The 21,575-nt window shown below is 36.8% G+C and overlaps 1 protein-coding gene across 2 annotated transcripts in view; it reads right to left on the reverse strand.

Moving 5' to 3' along the window:
- The window catches only part of NOX4 (NADPH oxidase 4), a gene marked incomplete at its 5' end in the record, with an annotated part of 147,344 nt that overhangs the window by 78,211 nt on the left and 47,558 nt on the right, over window positions 1–21,575 (reverse strand). For both annotated transcript variants that reach the window (XM_079930234.1, XM_079930233.1), the window contains 3 exons: window positions 8,245–8,307; window positions 8,430–8,594; window positions 10,881–11,097. In XM_079930234.1, the coding sequence (XP_079786360.1) occupies window positions 8,245–8,307; window positions 8,430–8,594; window positions 10,881–11,097 (445 nt within the window). The remainder of the gene's footprint in view (window positions 1–8,244; window positions 8,308–8,429; window positions 8,595–10,880; window positions 11,098–21,575) is intronic.

Consider the following 21,575-nt stretch of genomic DNA (forward strand, 5'->3'; position numbering starts at 1 on the left):
ATATATGTATAACTGATTCACTTTGCTGTACACCTGAGACTAATACAACGTTGTAAATCAACTATACTCCAATAAAAAAAATTTTTTTTAATTGTGGGATTGGAGTGAGAAAAACAACAACAACAACAGAAACAACTTCTAACTGAGAACCTCCTGTGTGCCAAGCACCCTGCTTAGCTTGATTATATCTTTTTAATTCATATTCAAAGCTTCATAGAGAAGTTACTATTATTATCCATGTTTTATAAAGAAGTAAACCAAAGGTAAGTGTGTTAATTATCTTGTTCAAGGTCACAGTACTAATAAGTGGGGTATTCAGGTCTCCAATCCCAGCTGTTCAGGATTCCAAAATCTATGGTCTAATACAGTACAGTAGCCTCTGATCTCCAACAACCTTTGTCAGCAAACGTTCCTGCTGGTTACACCCTGAGAGAATGCAAGTGTTACTGCAGAAAACAATCACAACTTTCTGGGAACACCCACCAAATAAGCATGGCTTCCGTGTGTAGCAAAGTCAGTGTCAAGTATAAGAAATGTTGAAGCACTTTAAGCAATGAAAAGTCCAACCTTTGAGTTCCTAATTAAATCAGTAGTCAAAACTTAGCCTTACTTTGACTGAAATTATGAAAAATATTATAGTGCTTCTGTACCTTATCTTTGCACCAACTTTTTTTGTTATTTTCAGTTGTAAAAGCTTCACCTCTGTTTAAAAAATGAGGTGAAATTCAAGCTACTGAATCTGGGATCAATGGATATGTTATAGATCTGATTTTTCCTTATACTGACACGATATATTAAAGTAAATATTAGACTTTTCTAACAGGGGAATTTGACTTTCAACTCCCCACAATATTTGAAGAGCTTAGTAGTGTGGGCAATATAAAACTTTCAACTTCATTTTTCTCTTGAAAATACATTTTTATAGTTTCATAAATTTCTCTTTAAATAGTAATTCTTTTTTGTTGACTCCAACAAGTATGTCTAAGAGCAATAGGAGTTTTAGAAATATGAATGCCCTGAACATGGCTAGGTGGTGAGGCATGAGAGAGACAGGGCCGAATAGCTAACAATACACCTTTCAGCCAGGCAGTCTGTGTTTCTATCTCACCTGTGCCACTAATTAGTTGTGTGCTATCTAATATTTCTGAGTCACATTATTTTCTGTATCATAGAGAGTTAACAGTACACATCACATAGAAATATAGAACTAAATAATATAATATTTTCAAAGTTTGTTTAGGCATTTAATTAGTGGGTACTATTATCCTTGACAAAGATGGGATGTGTATACAATTTTAGTGGGAATTGGCATATTGGAAGTCTCTTTGTTTTGTTTTGTTTTGTTTTTTGTTTTTTGTTTTTGCGGTATGCAGGCCTCTCCCGTTGCGGAGCACAGGCTCCAGACGCGCAGGCTCAGCGGCCATGGCTCACAGGCCCAGCCGCTCCGTGGCATGTGGGATCTTCCCGGACCGGGGCACAAACCCGTGTCCCCTGCATTGGCAGGTGGACTCTCAACCACTGCGCCACCAGGGAAGCCCTAAGTCACTTTGTTTTGCTTTGTTTTATTTCAAAGGAACCCTTAAAACTATCCAGTGAAAATGCTTGAAAAGCATGTATTTTACATGTAAGTGCCAAACAGAAGGAAATGGCAGGAAAAGACAGTAAATTAACATAATAGCATAATGTAAAATTTAGCTTAGAAATGTTTTTGCTTTACTCAAATTCATTTCCAGGCAGCAGTACAGTTCACCTCTTTTCCCTCTTACAAAAACAGGGACTCCCTTGGGGCATGGTATGAGTGAGACAGCTAGCAATCCCCCCAAATGTGGGAGGGCTATAAACCATTTCCTAAGCCTACACAAAGTACATGGTACACAGATGGTCTGGTGAGAAGAATCTTCCTTTGTCTTAAAATTTCTTTTGGAAGCCAACTATTGTTGCAATTTAAAATATCTATGAGATATAAGTCTTTCTAAAACAATTAACACTTTGAGGTTTAATATGACATAATCAAAACATACAAAAACGGATGTTTAAAATAAGGATAAATGTGAATACAAAACCAAAACTTGCAAAGTCAAGATCCATTTTGACCTGCAGGTTGCTAGGCAAACCTAAGATATATTGATAACATTTGTCACATAAGCAACAGAAATTAGGAGCAAGTAATTTTCCACTGTTAGCCCTGAGAATGGGGCAGTGGAGGTGAAAACTTGACCTGCTGTCTCTAACCAGATGTTCTCAGTAAATTGTTTCCCTTTGTCTTTGGTGGTTCTTCCCAAACTACCTCCACCATAAGTACATTTCCCAGTCCTCTTATCAGCTAAAGAGAAATAGTCATCATGACCTTAAAGATTAGACTCAGTGGAGAACAGTATGGAGGTTCCTTAAAAAACTACAAATAGAACTACCATAGGACCCAGCAATCCCACTACTGGGCATATGCCCTGAGAAAACCATAATTCAAAAAGAGTCATGTACCAAAATGCTCATTGCAGCTCTACTTACAATAGCCAGGACATGGAAGCAACCTAAGTGTCCATCATCGGATGAATGGATAAAGAAGATGTGGCACATATATACAATGGAATATTACTCAGCCATAAAAAGAAACGACATTGAGCTATTTGTAATGAGGTGGATAGACCTAGAGTCTGTCATACAGAGTGAAGTAAGTCAGAAAGAGAAAGACAAATACCGTATGCTAACACATATATATGGAATTTAAGAAAAAAAAATGTCATGAAGAACCTAGGGGTAAGACAGGAATAGAGACACAGACCTACTAGAGAATGGACTTGAGGATATGGGGAGGGGGAAGGGTAAGCTGTGACAAAGCGAGAGAGTTGCATGGACATATATACAGTACCAAACATAAGGTAGATAGCTAGTGGGAAGCAGCCGCATAGCACAGGGAGATCAGCTCAGTGCTTTGTGACAGCCTGGAGGGGTGGGATAGGGAGGGTGGGAGGGAGGGAGACGAAAGAGGGAAGAGACATGGGAACATATGTATATGTATAACTGATTCACTTTGTTATAAAGCAGAAACTAACACACCATTGTAAAGCAATTATACTCCAATAAAGATGTAAAAAAAAAAAAAAAGATTAGACTCAGAACCTGACTGGAAGCCTGCTCTTTGACTGAGAGACACATCAGCCATAAGTATTTCCTCTTTCTCCTTAAATCCTCTAGCTTTTCCTTTTCTCTGGCTTCACCTTCCAAGTGAGAGATGGGAAGAAAAGACAATCCATCTAGGAAGTATTTCTCAAGGTAAGTCCCAAACACTAACTATATATTAAGCGTTTTTCACTCTTTCAACAGATATATATTGTGTTACTCCGTGTACCAGATGCTGTGCTATGAACGTAACTTTGAAAGGGTTCCTGGAGCTTATGGTCTAGGAGGAAGACAGGTATTAAACAGGTAATTTAATGGCACTAATTGCTGAAGAGAATATACAGGGTCTTATAAAAGGAAAAGGTCAAGAGAATGTATGGTATTTGGAGAGTGAATAAGTGGAAGAAGCAGTGGTTGGTTTCTAGGGCAAAGAGATTAGTCTAGACAAAGATCTAAAAGTGAGAAAGTAGAAAAGGGTTAAATAAATGGGTGAATAAAATTCAATGGGATTATTTATTAAAGAACATCTTAAAACCAGTAATATGGTAAGAGAAACTATGAATTTTTTAAAGCGATACACACTAACCACTATTTTCCAAACTATTTTAGGTCTTTTCTTTCTTGTTTTTCTTAGAGAATTTTCAGAGAACCATGTTCCTTAAAGAGAACTGAAGACTGGCCTGGAAGAAGCAGAAGGAAAAAGGAAAAATCTTTTCTTAATTGAAGAAAGTAAGAAAGAAGAAAAACTATGATGGATACAGAATCCCAGGCATGCAACCTCTTTGCCTCCATCCAACACACTCCAACCCTGAATCTTCTGAAACAAGCCTGTACTGGACACAGAGCCCTTGTGCTGAGGACTTACCAGACCTCCTTTAGAGTCGGGGTGATGGTCCTTTGCTGTAGGAAGCTGATCATAAGGAGACTCAGGAGGACTGTATACCTAACAGCGCTTCACTGAGGTGAGGAGAAGCTCTTCCGTCTCCCCACCCAGCCAAGTACATCCTATTTCTCAAAGTAGTCACTAAACCAATATTCCTTCTCCGAGAATAATGTATTGTGGGCTTCCCTGGTGGCGCAGTGGTTGAGATTCGCCTGCCGATGCAGGGGACATGGGTTCGTGCCCCGGGCCGGGAAGATCCCACGTGCCCCGGAGCGGCTGGGCCCGTGAGCCATGACCGCAGAGCCTGCGCGTCGGGAGCCTGTCCGCAAAGGGAGAGGCCACAACAGTGAGAGGGCCGCGTACCGCAAAAACAAAAAAAAAAAAAAGAAGAATGTATTGTTATTCCTATTCTTACACCTTAGGATTCCGCAGGGTGGGGGTGGGGGAATGTAAATAGTCCTTCATTCACACAACAAAATGTAAAGTACCTGAGAAAATTCTTATATCATTTTAGCTTGTTTTATCTTTAGACTGCTATCCCTATCTTTTCTTTTGATTCATAGCCAAACACTGCTATTTGGGAGTTGATGAGAGCAGAGATCCACTCACAGACAGAACTAATAAGTGACAGAGTTGGGACTGAATTCTAAAGTTCCTGTCATTTGTGTGAATATTTCTACCTTTGACCTCACATGTAATTTGTTCTCCCTTTCTTAGATCTCTCTCCTATTTCCAGTTGCTGCTCTTCTGTTCCCTACATTCCCTTCTCCTCTTTTCTTTTCCTCCCATCCGTGCCTCAAGCCAGCTACAGGGTTATCACAGCTCTTCCCCAATCAGCTTTCAGGAAGCAGACCAGGCCACATAAAGCATTTGCTTAAAGCCCTTCAGATTCTACACAACACTTTATGTTATTTCTCTTTTGCCCTGTAAAAAAGTTCTAGGCCAGCTGAAAGAGACTAGATCTAGAAGCATCTACTCAGTGTGTAACACAGGTGAAAAGTTCCTGGATTTTCTGTTTTGAGAGAACATAAAAGTTTTCAGTGACAGAATATATACTCAAAAGTAAACAATCTTCTTTTTTTTGTCGTTGAAGCTGGGTGATGGGAATGTGGGAGTTCATTATACTATTCTCTCTACTTTTGTGTATGTTGAAAAACATTTTTATAAAAAATCCCTCTCTTCTCTGTAGTTGACATTCAGCAACTGCCTTCTTTTCTTATTCCATATTCTCTACTTAATGCTATGATGAAGAAACGATTTTCAAAATATAGTCTCATGTTGTACATCTTAAACATATACAATTTTCTTTTTTCAATTATACCTCAATAAACCTGGGAAAAAGTTTCAAACACAAAGAAAGGTTAATTTCTGAAGTAATTTTCATATGACCCCAAGATTGGGCCAAACTTCCTAAACTACTCTATCAAGACAAACTTACTTGTGTATTTCTCCCTTTTTCATTCTCCCCCTTCTTTTTATGTTACCAACTTTATGCCTACAGGATGTAGGGATGCGGAGAAATAGAAACATGTCTTACAACTATCAGAACTAAAGCACAGTGCTTCTGACTGTAGTGGATGCAATCACATGAAAATGGCTTCATGACTGAGCTGAAACATCACACCTGAATGGTTCTTGATCAGATTTACTCCCCAAGCTTCCTGCTGTCCTAATAGGATGTGGGCAATCTTATTCAGCCACCCTGTAGGGTGTGCATGTGCTACAGGAGTGAAGGGTGTGACATGGCTACTTGGCTCCTGATGGCCTCAGGACTCCTGTTGGTTTTATATCTCATGAGGGCAACTAAGTTTCCACTGTTACTCATGGTGACACATTTCCCCTTTCACTGTCACCTGCAGCCCACACAGCACCAGATGAAAGGGTGTCTATCATCACTATTGGAGAAACTACTATAACTACTATATATATACTACTATATGTATATTATATATACTATATATATATATATATATATATATACTATAACTACTGTAAACTACCATAATGACTATAAACTACTATACTATACCTGTCTCCAAGGTAGGCCAATGTTGCCATCTTTCTTGATAAAATGGAATGTTGTTAATTATTTCACTAGATACCAAACTACATTTCCTCAATAATTAATAATCTAGGAAATACAGTCAATAACTATGTCATATCTTAGTATGATGACAGACGGTAACTGGACTTATCATGGTGATCGTTTAGAAACATACTGAAATATCGAATCACTATGATGGGTAACAAGAACTAACATAGTGCTGTAGGTCAATTATACTTCAAAAGTAAATAAAGACACAAACAAACTCAAAAAGAAAAAAAGATGAGATTTATGGTTACCAGGGGAACCAGGGTGGGGCATGGGGAGGGGGAAGTGGATGAAGGCCGTCAAAAGGTACATACTTTCAGTTATAAGATAAATATGTACTAGGGATATAATATACAACATGATAAATATAATTAACACTGCGGTGTGATACATATGAAAACTGTTAACAGAGTAAATCCTAAGAGTTCTCATCACAAGGAAAATATATTTATTTTCTACTTCTTTAATTTTGAATCTATATGAGATGACAAATGTTCACTAAACTTATTGTGCTAATCACTTCATGACATATGTAAGCTAAATCATTATGCTGCATACCTTATACATATACATATACCTTATACAGTGGTATATGTCAGTCATATCTCAATAAAACTGCAAGACAAATTAAAAATAAATAAATAGATAAATAAATTTGCTACATACAAATGGAATGCAAAATTTGGAGCAAATGAAGCAAAAAATTCTCTTTCTTTTTAAAGAATTGCTATTGGATAAATAACTTCTGTTTTTTCTCTAACCATTTGACACTTCTTTTCTGCTTGTTTTATCCTTTAAATACAAAATTTTCTGGCCTAGCCATCTTCACAAGTACATGTTCTCAAGGGACAAGTTCACACTGAAAATAAAAATCATAATACTTGCTAACATGTATTGACATGTACCTGACACTTCACGTTCCAGGCTGTGTTCTACATACTTTATTTGTAGTAGTTCATTTAAACTCATAAATGTGTGAATAGCTGTTGCTTTTATCACAATATTACACTAAGAAATGAATGTACAAAAAGATGAAGTAACTTGGCCAAGGTTTCCAAGTTTTCAACTTGACTAATACATCAAATTTAACAGCGGTTCCAATCCCAGCACAGCCTCATCCCTAAACCTTAGCACTTTGACACCAGTTATTTTTCTGGCCCCTCCCCCATAATTTGTTCAATTTTATTTGCATATCTTAGCATATAGTTTAAACATGTGGTCCCTGTCTCAGTTACCTTTGTTAGAAACTGAATAAAATCTTAACCTCTATCATCAATGGGGAATATTAAATAAATTACAGTATGTTCCTACTGTGAAATATTATACAGTGATCAAAAAGAACGAGGCATATACAAATACGGTAACATGGAAAGTTGTCCATGACATATTGTTGTGTAAAAAGAGAAAATGATAAAACAAAGGATCCAGCAAACAAATGCCAGACACCTATATATGCCAAAGTATACAGAAAAATACCTGGAAGAATATAGGTCAAACTCAAGAAAAGGACTGGGGAGTGGGGAAATGAGGAAAAGTTATAATGTGATCTTACATGCTTGTGAATTGTCTACTTTTTTATAATGGGTTCAGGCCATTTGTATAATGGAAAAAAATAACATTAAACAATGGGCTAACAATTTTTGATAATGCCGTTATTTAGCTAGATTTCCCCTCATTATTATTCCATTTAATTTTTCTGACCTTATTTTCCTTTCCTTTCTCCATACACAACCTGGGTGCCAATTATACTGGGCTTTTTCTTTTCTGAACATTTTCTTATGCTTCCACCTCAACCCAGAGTAATTTCCTTTTCTATAATTTTAATCTCTCTAAAGAAAATCATGCACATATTATATTTTGGTACATAATTCATAAAAGGAAGAGTCCAAATATTCAGGAAATTTTCTGCATTTTGAATCAACAAGGTTTAATGAATTAAATATACTATTTCCTGAAGTTTAAAGTTGTAGAAAATAATAAATAGTTTAAAAGTTTCTGAATAATTATATTTCTTTGTAAAAAGATGGCTTACTTAAACATTAAGGATATTGTGACAGGTCTGAATGATATGGAGTGGAGTGTACACACACAAAAAGAAAAAGACACATTTCATTCTAAAAATTAAAAAATCAAAAAACAAGTTTCTTACCATTGTGAGAGTAAATGGATGGTTTTCCAATGCAGACACACTGGGACAATGTAGAACAATATACTAAAAAGCAACAAACAATTTTTAAATGACCAGAAAAGAAATCCAAATAGTCTAATGATGTTAATTTTCAAAAAATATGTAAAGATAAAGGGTATTTTAAAAGTTTCCGGACACTGACTCACCTGGCCAGGTCTTGCTTTAAAATTTTCTTTGACCATTCGGATTTCCATGACATCTGAGGGATGACTTATGACTGAGATGATGGTGACTGGTTTATTGCTCCGGATACACCTGTAAAGCCTTTCAGCACAATACAGGCACAAAGGTCCAGAAATCCAAAGCCAGGTCTAACGGAGAATTTTTGAAATACACTTTAAGAAACTCTCGTATTATAAGAATCTTTATATCCTGCCCAACTGCTTATTTGACACATTACAGTAATAATACAGTAATAATATATATTTTTTAGCATTCAATAATAAACATTTGTTTCTTGGTAACATATCTGTAGGACAACTGGGGTGTTTGTTCCATGTGTCACATCATAGGACCAAAGCTTGAGGAGCAGTGGCTACCCCAGGTATGCTCTTGCCATGGTGCTGGTAGAAGTACAAGAGGACAAGCCCAATCAGACAAGCACACACATCATATCCTCTGCTCACATCACATCCACTAGCATCCCATTGGCCAAAGCAAGTTACATGGCCAAAGATATGGAACGCTTCATGAGTTTGCCTGTCATCCTTGTGCAGGGGCCATGTTAATCTTCTCTGTATCGTTCCAATTTTAGTATATGTGCTGCGGAAGTGAGAACAGTAATAATATTTTAATCTGTATTTTAAATAACAAAGTGTAAAGAAAAATGCGTAAAAAACAACAGATGCTCGCTGCAACTTAAACAAGAGTAAAGTATGAAATAAAAGGGGAAGTAATATCAAGACCCTACCCTCTAGCCCTTGCTAAGGGTATAACTACCATTAACAGGTAAGCATACGTTGTTTCATATATCCTTCTGTGCACACCAGAAATATATAATGTATATATATACAATATCTTTATCTAACAAGAGAAGAAAGGGAAGTAAAAGCTCAAATAAATCTGAAGATGATTTTAACAAAAATGTACCAGTTCAATGTTTGTTAAAAAAATGAGAACCATAGATATTGATGATGCACACAATGTATATGCATAATGTACGTATACAAAATGTATACCCAACGTAAAATACGGATATGCACATATTTTTAAATATGGGTATACCACATGTGTTGTTCACAACTTACTTTTACGTAATATGAATAGCAGATAATATTTAGAATTTGGAAACCATGACAATTTTGCATGTGTGCTGGAGGGATAACCCTGATCCCAGGATAACTGCGTAACCTGTGTAGCCAACCTTTCTCTTACAGCTGCATACTTTACCTCCCTCAAAACCTGGAGGCCTCCAACCCAAACTTATTTTCATGGTCACTTCTTTAAACCTTATTTACAGAGTTATTCCAGAACTATATTCTTCCACGCAAAGCATGCCTCTTCCTCACATTTGGTTAGAAACTGTGTGAAGAGTAAGCATCACAGGACAAGCTCTGCAACTTTGGGGCAGTCACCATTCGAGCATCAGGTCACACACAAGTAAAGTGGGAGTCCCAATACCTGCCCTCCCTAACATATAGTATTGTGTGAAGCCCAGAAAAGCAATGAAGGTTGTAAAGTCTAATAGAAATCTAGAGGGTTATTATTAATAATAAACACAAGACTAACACTCACTCACTCCAAAGTCATCTACAAACTCGACCTTTTGATCCCCCTTTCTTCTTCTTAAAACAGACATTCAACATCACTATTCCCTGATTTTCACTTGCTACAGACAAAGAATACAGGGCATAATACCCATGTGGACAGCTCCCATGGCCACAAGGGAAGATTAGGACCTTTATCAAACTACTGGCTGGGTCTTTGGGAAAGAAGTTTTCTAAGAGCAAATCAACAACCTGGTTTTACACTCTACTTCTCCCACGTGTTAGCCTGTAGAGTTTGGTCAAGGTATTTTATGTGTTTAAGCCACAATTTCCTCATCAGAAAATTGAGGATGATACTAATTACTTCAAAGAGTTGTGAATACTGAAGAAATTATGCATATAATATATTTTAGCATAGTTCCTAGCAGATGATATTAAGCATTCAATAAATTGATTTTACAGCTTAGTATTTATAATATTATATATAATATTGTACCATAATATTATAATATACCATAATAATTATTAGTAGTAGTACTAGTTCTTTCACTATTGTTTTCCTTATTCAACTTATTTTTCTCAATGCATAAGGAAAATATCTTTGCTACCTTTCTTGTGGCAAGTACCAGTGCCACAGTATGCAAAGACCATATGATCAGTTAAGCAGGGATTTTCTATATTCTGTAATATAATAGGTCTTCCTCGTTGAGCTGTCGGCTGCCTATAATGAAACAATAGGTACTAACTTGCTATTGAAACATCCTGAAACATTCTCTTCTGCAAGAATAATTGCTTCATTACCTTCAAAAACATGTCGAAATACAATGTTGATCAATTGTTATGGAAACATGGACTTTGCAGAGACTATTAAAGACATAGAATTAATCTGACCTGTGGAAAATTAGCTTGGAACCTGGGCTCTTCCACACAAATCTTCACAAATGTGTTCTGGGTAAGCTCATCTGGTTTTGAAAATCCTCCAGGGAAAGATTCATGAAAATGTTCTGAGAGATACTCTGGTAAGTGAATATTCTGGTAGCGGGTTCCATTAAGATTGATGCAGCCAGGAGGGTGCGTATCTAAATTAGTTTGATACTTAAGCAGCCCTCTAAATTTAAGAAAAAAATAAAAACAAGGAGATGAAAAAGAGGTTGAAATCAGAGAACAGAGTACAAGAAAATAACCTTATTTTCTTGTTAACTTTACACAGCATTTATCCAAAAAAAATGCTTCTCATATATCTTACTTAAGAGCAATTGAGAAATCTTAAAACTTTTAATAAATTCTTTACTATGGAACTAAATCAAAAAATTTAGACCCCCCCCCCACAAATGCCACAAATACATGGTAGAGAAGACACTTGCAATCTTTCCAAATATTCTTGAATTTGACAGCCTTTACTTCAAGTCTATTAGGCATTCATACAATCACATACAAGTTTTCACTTCAATAAACACTATAATGATGAGTACTTTCACTATAATTTCAAACACAAATGGAAAAGTATGGGGATCATACTTGATTTGGCTAAGACTAGATAAAACAAGCCTTGTTGATTTACAGAGAAACGTTAAACAAACATAACAACAGAAACTGGAAGCTTGCATCTCCTGTGATCTGAAAACAATACACAGCAATCAGGCCCTAAACCTGCTTACTTTTCAATTTCTCCATAAACAGGACCACATAAAAGGCTCAAAATAATGAATCAGGAAGGAGAACTTAAAACCCTAAAATCCCATTCTTATTATTTCATATTTTGTGAGATTTAAGATAACCCTTCAACTTTCTGTGCTCTTTATTTCTTATAAGGAGTTAAGTAAGATCTACCTCACAGGGATAGTGCATGAAATCGTAGATTATATTAAAAAAAAATTTTTTTGCATAAGCAAATCTTGAAGAAAAAAGTAAGATTTTGAAAAGCATTGAAAATGTTTATTTTAATTTTGAGATATTAAAATTTTGGTTTCCAAAATTATTTTTCCTCGTTGTCTGAGTATGTTTTTAAATTACCCTTCATGTTCCCAAACAATCAATTTTAGTACATTTAAAAAGTACATCTTTAAGTTCACCACGGCTATAATTTTACAAATGATATTACAAGGATGATATTTTCAAACAACAAAAACTATAACAAGAAAACTGACACTAAATAGGTCAATGACTTAGCAATGACTAAGGTAGTCTTTGGTGGAATGTACCACCTACTCAACCTGATCATTCTCCCTTTTACCCCTTTTATTTATGTTCAATTCCCTTTCTCTCTTCACTTTATTTTACTTTCTTCCCTAAAACCAGTCATTATGAAGTCACTGGAGAGCACAGAGAACATGTCAGGAGAATCTAAGTAGTGGCTGTATTACATAACATCCATGGTAGACCACACACACATTTCTTTTCAGTAATGCAGTAGATATGGCCTAGGTATGGAATAAATGAATGCATATTATATAAATGTGAGCCAAGTACTCTTTAAAAGTAATCTAAACTCTATAAAAGTAATCTTTTATAGAGTTCTAGTCATATAATACAATTGTGTCATTTTAATACTTGAAAAATCCATTAATTTGATGCAGCTTTTATTACAAGTAATGAGTTACCCAAAACTGTTGCTCTTACTAACTATCCCAAGGGTAGTGGCTGATGGGTGGGCAGGCCAAAAATCTCGATCATTTTTTTCTATTGGTTGCTAAGTTGAACAAACATTGGCATAATACAACTGGCAGTATCCTAGATGGTGCTACAGATAGTCAGATCTGGCCCCTAACACTCCAAAAACTTAAAATCCAGTTTAGAAGATATCTTTAGAGAAGCTGAACATAACTCAGACCACAAATAATAATTTGAGTAGAGTGATTTGATAAGAGCTTAGTGGGCTTCCCTGGTGGCGCAGTGGTTGAGAGTCCCCCTGCCGATGCAGTGGACACGGGTTCGTGCCCCGGTCCAGGAAGATCCCACATGCTGCGGAGCGGCTGGGCCCGTGAGCCATGGCCGCTGAGCCTGCGCGTCCGGAGCCTGTGCTCCGCAACGGGAGAGGCTACAACAGTGAGAGACCCGTGTACCGCAAAAAAAAAAAAAAAGGGCTTAGTAATGTATAGAAGACATGAGGTCCAGTCCAGAGCAATTTGTATACATTTCACATTACCCTCACCACAGCTACCTGAAATACAAATTATTATTCCCATTTTACAAATTAAGAAACTATTTTAATAAATTAATACCCTAGGGTCACACAGCTAATAAGTGGCCGAGCCAAGATTTGAACACAGGTCTGACTCAAATTCTAAGCTCTTCACCTCTTACTATACAGCATGTTAGTTCACTGGATCATTGGATCCTCACAACATACCTTTGAAAAAGTAAGGGAGGGGAAGGTCAATATTTATTAAGAAAGTATGTCAGGAATTTTGTAAACATCTATTTCCCACTTAAAATTCAAAACAAAATAACATACCAGGCCTTTTTATTCCCATTACACAGATGAGAAACACAAGGCTGTCGTTTAGGTCAGAGATTAATTAAGTAGTAGTCAAAGCATGGGATTCAGAAACCTGAGCTCCCTCACTCCAAAAACCTATATCGTGCATAGCAAATCAGTTGGTTAAAGAAGTAGACATTAAGGGAAGGGGTTCAAAACAAACAAAAGCTTGGCAATTAGGTCAGATAGAGAGAGAGAGTGTGTGTGTGTGAGTGTGTGTGTGAGTGTGTGTGTGTGTGTGTGTGTGTGTGTGTGTGTGTGTGTGTGTGTGTGAAGCGGCTGCTTCACATCAGGCAAAGAAATGTTATTTATTCCTTCTCCTAAGTCATCACAGCATTCAAGTGGGCATCACCCCATGTGCTAATGGTCCTTAGAATGACAAATGTTTTTACTATGCAGTACAAATCTTCAGGACAGCCCAATCAAATAAACAATGTTGCCATTCTTGGTGTATAAAGTAGCATATAATATTCTAAAATCCCTTTTAATTTTGAGAGTTTTATGTTATTTTAAGCTATTATCAAGCTTAATGGCATAGGTTACCTCTGTCTATGCCCATTAAAATGGTCTTTTCTTTGTCTCAGATTGTAGTTGTTGCCATTGAAGAAACATGGATAAGAGAGAAAAGATCTACGGGCAAACAATGATAAGAAGCCAAAAATATCATTCATCAGAAAAAAATCAAGCATGGAATCTCTGGGTTTTTTGGCTAAATTAGGTGGTAAAGATACTGACAGGTTCAAAAGGAAGGACACTGGCAGGTATCAAACTTAGTATTGGAAGGATAGGTAGTACATGCCAGACAGGTGCTTGCTGCTTCAATACCTATTTCCACAAACTTCATAATACATTTGTGTGGTAAAGGTCAGTAGCCCCATCTCAGAATGAGTGAAAACATTCAGAACTGTTAAGTAATCTGCCCAAGACCACACTGTCAGTCTGTAGCCAAGTCAGAGTACAAAGGCCATACACCTTCCCATGTACTAGACCTGCTCCCCCTGCAGAATTCCCATTCTACTTATGAACAATATACTGAAATTGAAGACCAATGTGTGCAATGAATAAACTTTATGGCTCTACATGGTGATATATCTGGAAAAGGAGGTAGTATATTTCTACCAAACCAATAATTTTATGTTATTTTTTAAGTTCAAATAAATGCAGTAACTTACTTTTTCATTGTACTAGTAAAAAATAAAACTTTTTTAGTACTGGTATAGAACTTTTTAGAAATTTTAGAAATTTCTTTGGTACTACTGAAGAAATGCTTAGAATTTGCAACCCTAGAATATAACATTTCTTTAAAAATTATATTTCAAGTCCATAAAATAATTTCACTCTGAAGGATTTTGAATAGGAATGTACATTAGATATTATAGATGCTAGATTGATAGATAAAAATCAGATATCATCTTTTTAATCCAGTTACTTCACTGTGACCACGTTTGTTAAAACTGAGTTCAATATTACATGTGGTCTTTGTGATTTCTTTGAATCCCTAGTACCTATATTTATTTCAGCAAACATAATAGACTTGTCTTTCTTTAGAGTTTAATGCAATCTTTTCAAATACAACAGAGCCCACTTTAATTAACACTTTAAATAATGCACAGCTGTATCTATCTGATGAATAATCCTGATTTTCTTCCTTGCCCCACATCACCACTGAGATACACCTATTTCACATTTATTATTATTTAAGTTTTGAAACGTATTAATTTAAACGATATGGCCTCTGTCTTTAAGAAGCTTAGAATTTAGTGCACTTCCATCCAACAGAACTTTCTGTGGTGGTGGAAATGGTCTAAATCTGTGCTGTGTGGCCATGGGCCACATTTGGCTATTGAGCAATTGAAACGTGGTAGTGCAGGCAAAAAATTGAATTTTTCATATTATTTCATTGTAATTAATCTAAATTGAATAGCACAACTTTAATGGGTATAATTAGGCATGAAAGCAAAAACAACTAAAAACCAAAATGAGTAAGGCTATATAGACGTATAGTGACCCCTGGAGAGTACATAGAGATAATGAACTCTGATTATGACATTCTGGAAAGGGCTTCACGGGGAAGCAACTGAAGGATGTGGAGATTCTAATGTTAGAGACTAGGGAAATGGCATTCCAATATGAGGGAGTAGTATGAACAAAAGCACATTGTTTATTCCCAAATTAGTAGAAGGGATAATATCTTGTGCATTTATATATCCCTCTTATAACTACACTCACTGCCAAATCTCATCAGCCCTCCTGCAAGTTTCTTGCATGTAGTAAGTCTTCAGTGAGTTTCTAGTGAATTGATTTTAAAAGCAAATAATAACTACATAATTTGTTTGAATACAGCAAGTGCATCTAAAAGTTAAAATAAAGGGAGGGCTTCCCTGGTGGTGCAGTGGTTGAGAGTCTGCCTGCCGACGCAGGGGACACGGGTTCGTGCCCGGGTCCGGGAAGATCCCACATGCCGCGCGCAGAGCGGCTGGGCCCATGAGCCATGGCCGCTGAGCCTGCGAGTCCAGAGCCTGTGCTCCGCAATGGGAGAGGCCACAACAGTGAGAGGCCCACCTACCGCAAAAAAAAATAATAATAATAAAATAAAGGGAACATTCTTATATTGTTGTACCTTTCCTAATTAAATGAAAAACCATTTGAAAGTGAAAGCAAAAGACGTTAGTGAATGGTAAGCAGAGAATATTGCCAAGTTAAGACAGTGATGTGGCAGGGAGTTGGGGAAGGAGGCACATGGCCTATGTGGGAATAGGAACATTTATTACTAATTTATTTTAGGTATATTGCATTATGTTCTAAAAGAGAGATTTTGAAGTATCTCTGGAATGTCTAGCATCCTTCAATCATGAGAGATCAAGGATTTTATGGTGTATCAAAACACATGGTTGTGGACACTATTGTTTTTGTACTCATAAGGATTTCAAGATGTGCTTGCAACACTCAACAGTGTTTCCACAAAATAGGTTTCTTTCTTTCTTTCCTTTTTTCCTCACTAGGCATTATAGTTATACCACTATTTTTTAATGCCTGGCTGTGACAAAGTCATAGAAAATAATATAGTACACAGAATAAATCCTACCAGGTTAAAACATAGAAATCATAAGAACTTTTTACGGCAAAAGTTAAATATTACAAAACACTATGCCTGCCAAAAAGAGAATCACAAAATCATCTCTACTTTAACTGCAAGTTACACATTCTTAACAAATGCAGTGTTGCTTATGAGACCTTTATGTTTGTGGTGATTTTAATCCTTTTTTAAAGTGGAGAAAAAAATCCTTGTCCCAGGAGGAATCTATTTTTTACCTTGTATTCTATAACATACAAAATATTTCTTTTCTTTACAGAAAAAATATAACAACTTGTTTCTGACCATTCTTTTTACTTTGCTTCAAGTACAAAAAAAGAGCTTAAGAAAATACATCCAAATTCAATATTGCAAAACCCACTGGAATTCACTGGATTCTGAGGAATCCACTAGAATATACACTACTTAAGGTCAAAGATTTGTCCTGTGCCTCTATTTTTCTGGTGTCTGGAACAGTGCCTATAATCTGTAACAAGTGTTCGATAAATATTCACTGAATGGATTAATAAATGGCTGGAAGTATATAAATAATTTTTTTTGTGGTTATTTTTGAAACACGTGATTGAGGAGTCACCCGGTTTTAACAAACACAGAAGTTAGTTTGAACTCATTCTGATTTCAGTAAAGATGTCTAGACTTTAGCAAATGGCATTTAGTAAAATAAACCACGTGTGTTCATTCAACTTTGCAGGGAATAGCATTAAATAGCAATAAACCATGTGTGTTCATTCAACTTTGCAGGTCTGCAACTTACAGCATCCCTCTTCACCCTTGAGTACTGCAAAGTCCAACCTGAGATCTCAGCCCTGCCCTGAACCTGAGCCCATCCTAACCTAGGTAGACAAGTCATCAAGAGAGTCAATCCTATCTGTTAGCAGCATCTAGAAATAGAGTGTTTCCTAAACTAAGGATCCAGCGTGCCTCAGGGAAACCCTAAGCCTCAGATACCCATCCAACCAAAGCTTCTACTCTCGCCCCCACTTTGTCGGGTCTAGCCAGATTCTTGCCAGATACTTGCCTCTGCATTCTTTGCTGGGCTCTTGCTACAGATAGCCGAGTGTGCTCGCAACCTGCAGCTTGAGTGGAGCATGTATTGTGTCTAGCTCTTGCTGGTGGTGATGCCCAAGGTACGAGACTGGGCAACACAAACAGGGCCAGCATCATGGGTGTGTGAACTGTGTGCTCTCACGGGACCCTGATCTTAGAAAGGCACTGTAATTGGTTCAATGCTCTGTTGCCATCATCTTGAAATGCTTAATAATTTTCTATCAAAGGGCCCCGCATTTTCATTTTGCAGTGAGCCCTGCAATTAAGCACCCTGCCACAGACACAATGCAGCTGGCAAAACAAAGCCTTGGAGTCTAAGGACATAGGGTCAAGATCCCAACCCTCCCTAAGTGTGTGAAGGCAAATAGGTCATTTTAATACGTTTTCTCAGCTGAAAGCGAGAGACAGTGCCTGTTACCCTCTACTTCACAGGTATATAAAGGAAAGGACTTTGATCTCTTGGGAAGGAAAAAATATGTAAGCATCTAATATTTGTTACTATTTCCTCTGCTTTCAGGCTTTGCTAAAAGGGCAGTGGGAGAGAAAAGGATTATTCCACATTTCATAAAAAACATTAATGTACTGAAAATATTTTTACCATAAATTTAGCCCTAGTTCCTTCTCCTTCCTCCCCAACTTTCTCACCCTGTACCTCTAGCCAGAACCACTTGTTATTATAAATAAGGTCCCAGGAGAAACACTGAGGTTAAAATTATGTGAGAAAGTATTTGGGCTGAAGCTCACTACTTCTATCCTCAAACTGGGGAGAACGTTAACTCACAGTTTAGAAGATTAAAAATGCATTAGTAAGCATAGCTCATAGCATAAATTAATTCATTTACATGAAAATGCTTCAAATATACTACACATCTCTGTCTATACAATGGCCTCCTTATGGGAGAAAATACCGCACGATCTCAATTCCCACCCCTACTTGGCTTTCAGGATAAAATATCAGCAAAAATAAATAAATCATAAGACTTTAGTCAGGAATTATTACATAGAAAAATCATTTTTTACACAAGAAGGAAAATTAATCCTATGAATGGGAAATTAGAAATGGGAAAAAACACATACATGTCTAAAGATCATAGTTGTATAGAACACTATATTTATTAACATATGGAAAATATGTAAATATTATGGGGGGGATTTGAATTCCACATAACAAAGACTTAATCCCTCAGGAATTTTATTCCCCCAATATATTTTAAGTAAAAAATTAAAAAACCAAAAATGTGAAAGAAGACAAATAAAAAGAGATGAAAAACTTTCCTCCATGATCCAAAGAATTTTTAGCCACAGAAGCACACAAAAATCTCCAGCAAAAATGTGCCAGTCTACAACACAACGAAAATAGTTAAGACTTAAAAGTTAATTCTTCAGGCACAGGAATTGATATTCCAGCTGCCATAATAACTTATTACCTAGATAACACTAAGTATAAGTGACAGGCCCAAAATGGTAATCCAAGCTGCATTTAAATAAATACACAGATTATTTTTATTGCTATCTGTAATACTTTAATATTTGAGGAAAATTGGAAGGGCCTAGAAGAATAACACATTCCTAGCTAAAAGCCAATTAATACAGTTCCATGTAATCTAGCAAACACTGAGTGAATGATGATTTAGGATTGATGATGAAAGGGATTCCACTGATGAAGATAAGTAAGAAACAGTCCTACCCTCAAAAACACTATAATTTACCTAGGATACGTCACTCTGCTATATGTTCTTTTCTCTTTCATACTGTAACTCGCAGATGCATAATGGAGGTAGACTGCAGAGAATTTTCTACTATTCAACTACAACTTCAGCTATAACCTGACTTTCTCCCTTTTACCTAAGGTTTTATATAGTGTTTAATATTCTGTACTTTGGGCTTAACATACAGCTTCTGGGCCTTCCTTTCCCTTGGCTTCACCAAGTTTCCATTTGACATTCTAAGAAGAGCTGGTGCCTCTCCCCAGTAGGAATATCCCACAAGCCTCTCCTCCTTCCACATCAGTGTGGGTAAAAGGAGCCCTCAGGGTTTCCCTGGTGGCACAGTGGTTGAGAGTCCGCCTGCCTATGCAGGGGACACGGGTTCGTGCCCCAGGCCGGGAAGATCCCACATGCCGCGGAGGGGCTGGGCCCGTGAGCCATGGCCGCTGAGCCTGCGCGTCCGGAGCCTGTGCTCCGCAACGGGAGAGGCCACAACAGTGAGAGGCCCGCGTACCGCAAAAACAAACAAACAAACAACAACAACAAACAAAAAAAACCACAAAAAAACCAAAAAGGAGCCCTCAGTACAAGTGCTTCTAAAAGAGAAGATTCTTGGGAATCGACAACTTCTAACACTTAACTATATTGCATAAATACCTCCATCCCCCAAGAGTATATTCTTAATTTTCTCCTCCTAAGGGCATAGTAGAGGGAAGATAAACCAACACAATAGGCCTAATCTCATAAGTATTTGTCTACCCTGGGTTAACTTCTTGAGTTTCAATACCTATGAAGCTGACAGTGCCTCTGGTTCATTGTCATTGTTGACAAAGGCTGCTCACTGTGTTCCTCGGGTTTAAAGAACAAATGTTTTTAGAAACATGCACCTAGAAAACCATTCCTTTTAAATTCTCTGAAAAAAATGATTCAAGCAGAATATAAATCATGTTCTACAACGAACTCTTGCCAGCAGTAGTCCCAAGTGGCAGAAAGCTCTGTTTAAAAGAATAATCCAGGTCTCATTTTTGTAATAAAATATAGTCTGGGAAGTCCAGCTGGCTCAGTTATTCGCTATTGTTTGGCTCTCACTGCCATCTACACCTTTGAGAAGGACCTTCCCCCTTTCTTTCCCAGAATTCTCACATTATATTTCCTCTCTTACGTAAATGAAAAATAAAATACAGTTACTACCCATGCAACACTTCCGAGAGCTAAAGCCAGTGGGAGCGTTGACTGTCATAAAATTGAAAGTCTAGGGTGCCCTATCTCATTTAAGGGTGCCCTATCTCATTTACGATGCTTTCCCTCCACACGCCTTTCAAAGGAGTGGGGTTAGGCTCTGGGCTGAGACTCTGTGACATTCATAATTGCTTTTCCCTCCAATACCCTTTCATCAGTAAGTGAGAATGGCAGTATATCTCGCCTCCTGATGAGTTTTTCAAATGAAAATGAAGAAAGAAACGTCCAGTTACATTCATGGCTGGAAAGAGGAAACATTTTTGGCTTTTAAAATTTTTTCTGAATGTCTTCTGAATTGAAATATCTTTAGTACAGTGTACAAATGGCAACCTCCTAGAAAGGTGTGTTAAAAATCAGAAAAAAAATTCCTCAGGAGAAGGCTTGTCTTGCAAATCCCAAAATAAACCTTTATCATTAAAATCAGTTGAACCTTTGAGACCTAACAACATTATAAAAACTGTTGCCCTTTAAGATTATTCTTTTGATCTGCTAAGCAGTTTTCGTTATATGTTTATCAAATTACTTTGCTCATAGGAAAATCTGGGCTCTTCAAAAGTGCAGTGTCTTTATCAAAACAAAAACGATTCTTCAGCAAATTAAATGTGGAGTTTCTTCCTTACAGTTATTAGTATCAGTACCAGTATAATTTTTTATCCTGCTAACATTTATTGAATATATCTATATTCTGCCTACATTGCTGCATTCACTTATTTAAACATGAGACAACCCTGATATAGATATTTTATTATTAATCCCATAAAATAGATGAAAAAGAAAGGGCAAATTATCTGGCAAGGCCATACAGCTATTAAGTGATGTAGCTCTTAATTGCCATGTTATACTGACCTCCTAGGAAAAAAAAAATTAATGTATTTTAAAAATCTATTTGAACACTGATAAAACATCTGAATTTAGTATATATGAAATGTGGGTTTTTTAGGGTGCCATGCAATAGAATTGCTTATCCTAATGAAAAAAATCTAAAACATAGGTAATAGGAATGAAAACTAGGTTAAGCTAAA

The sequence above is a fragment of the Stenella coeruleoalba genome (assembly GCF_951394435.1).
Source record: "Stenella coeruleoalba genome assembly, chromosome: 8".
Lineage (NCBI taxonomy): Eukaryota > Metazoa > Chordata > Mammalia > Artiodactyla > Delphinidae > Stenella > Stenella coeruleoalba.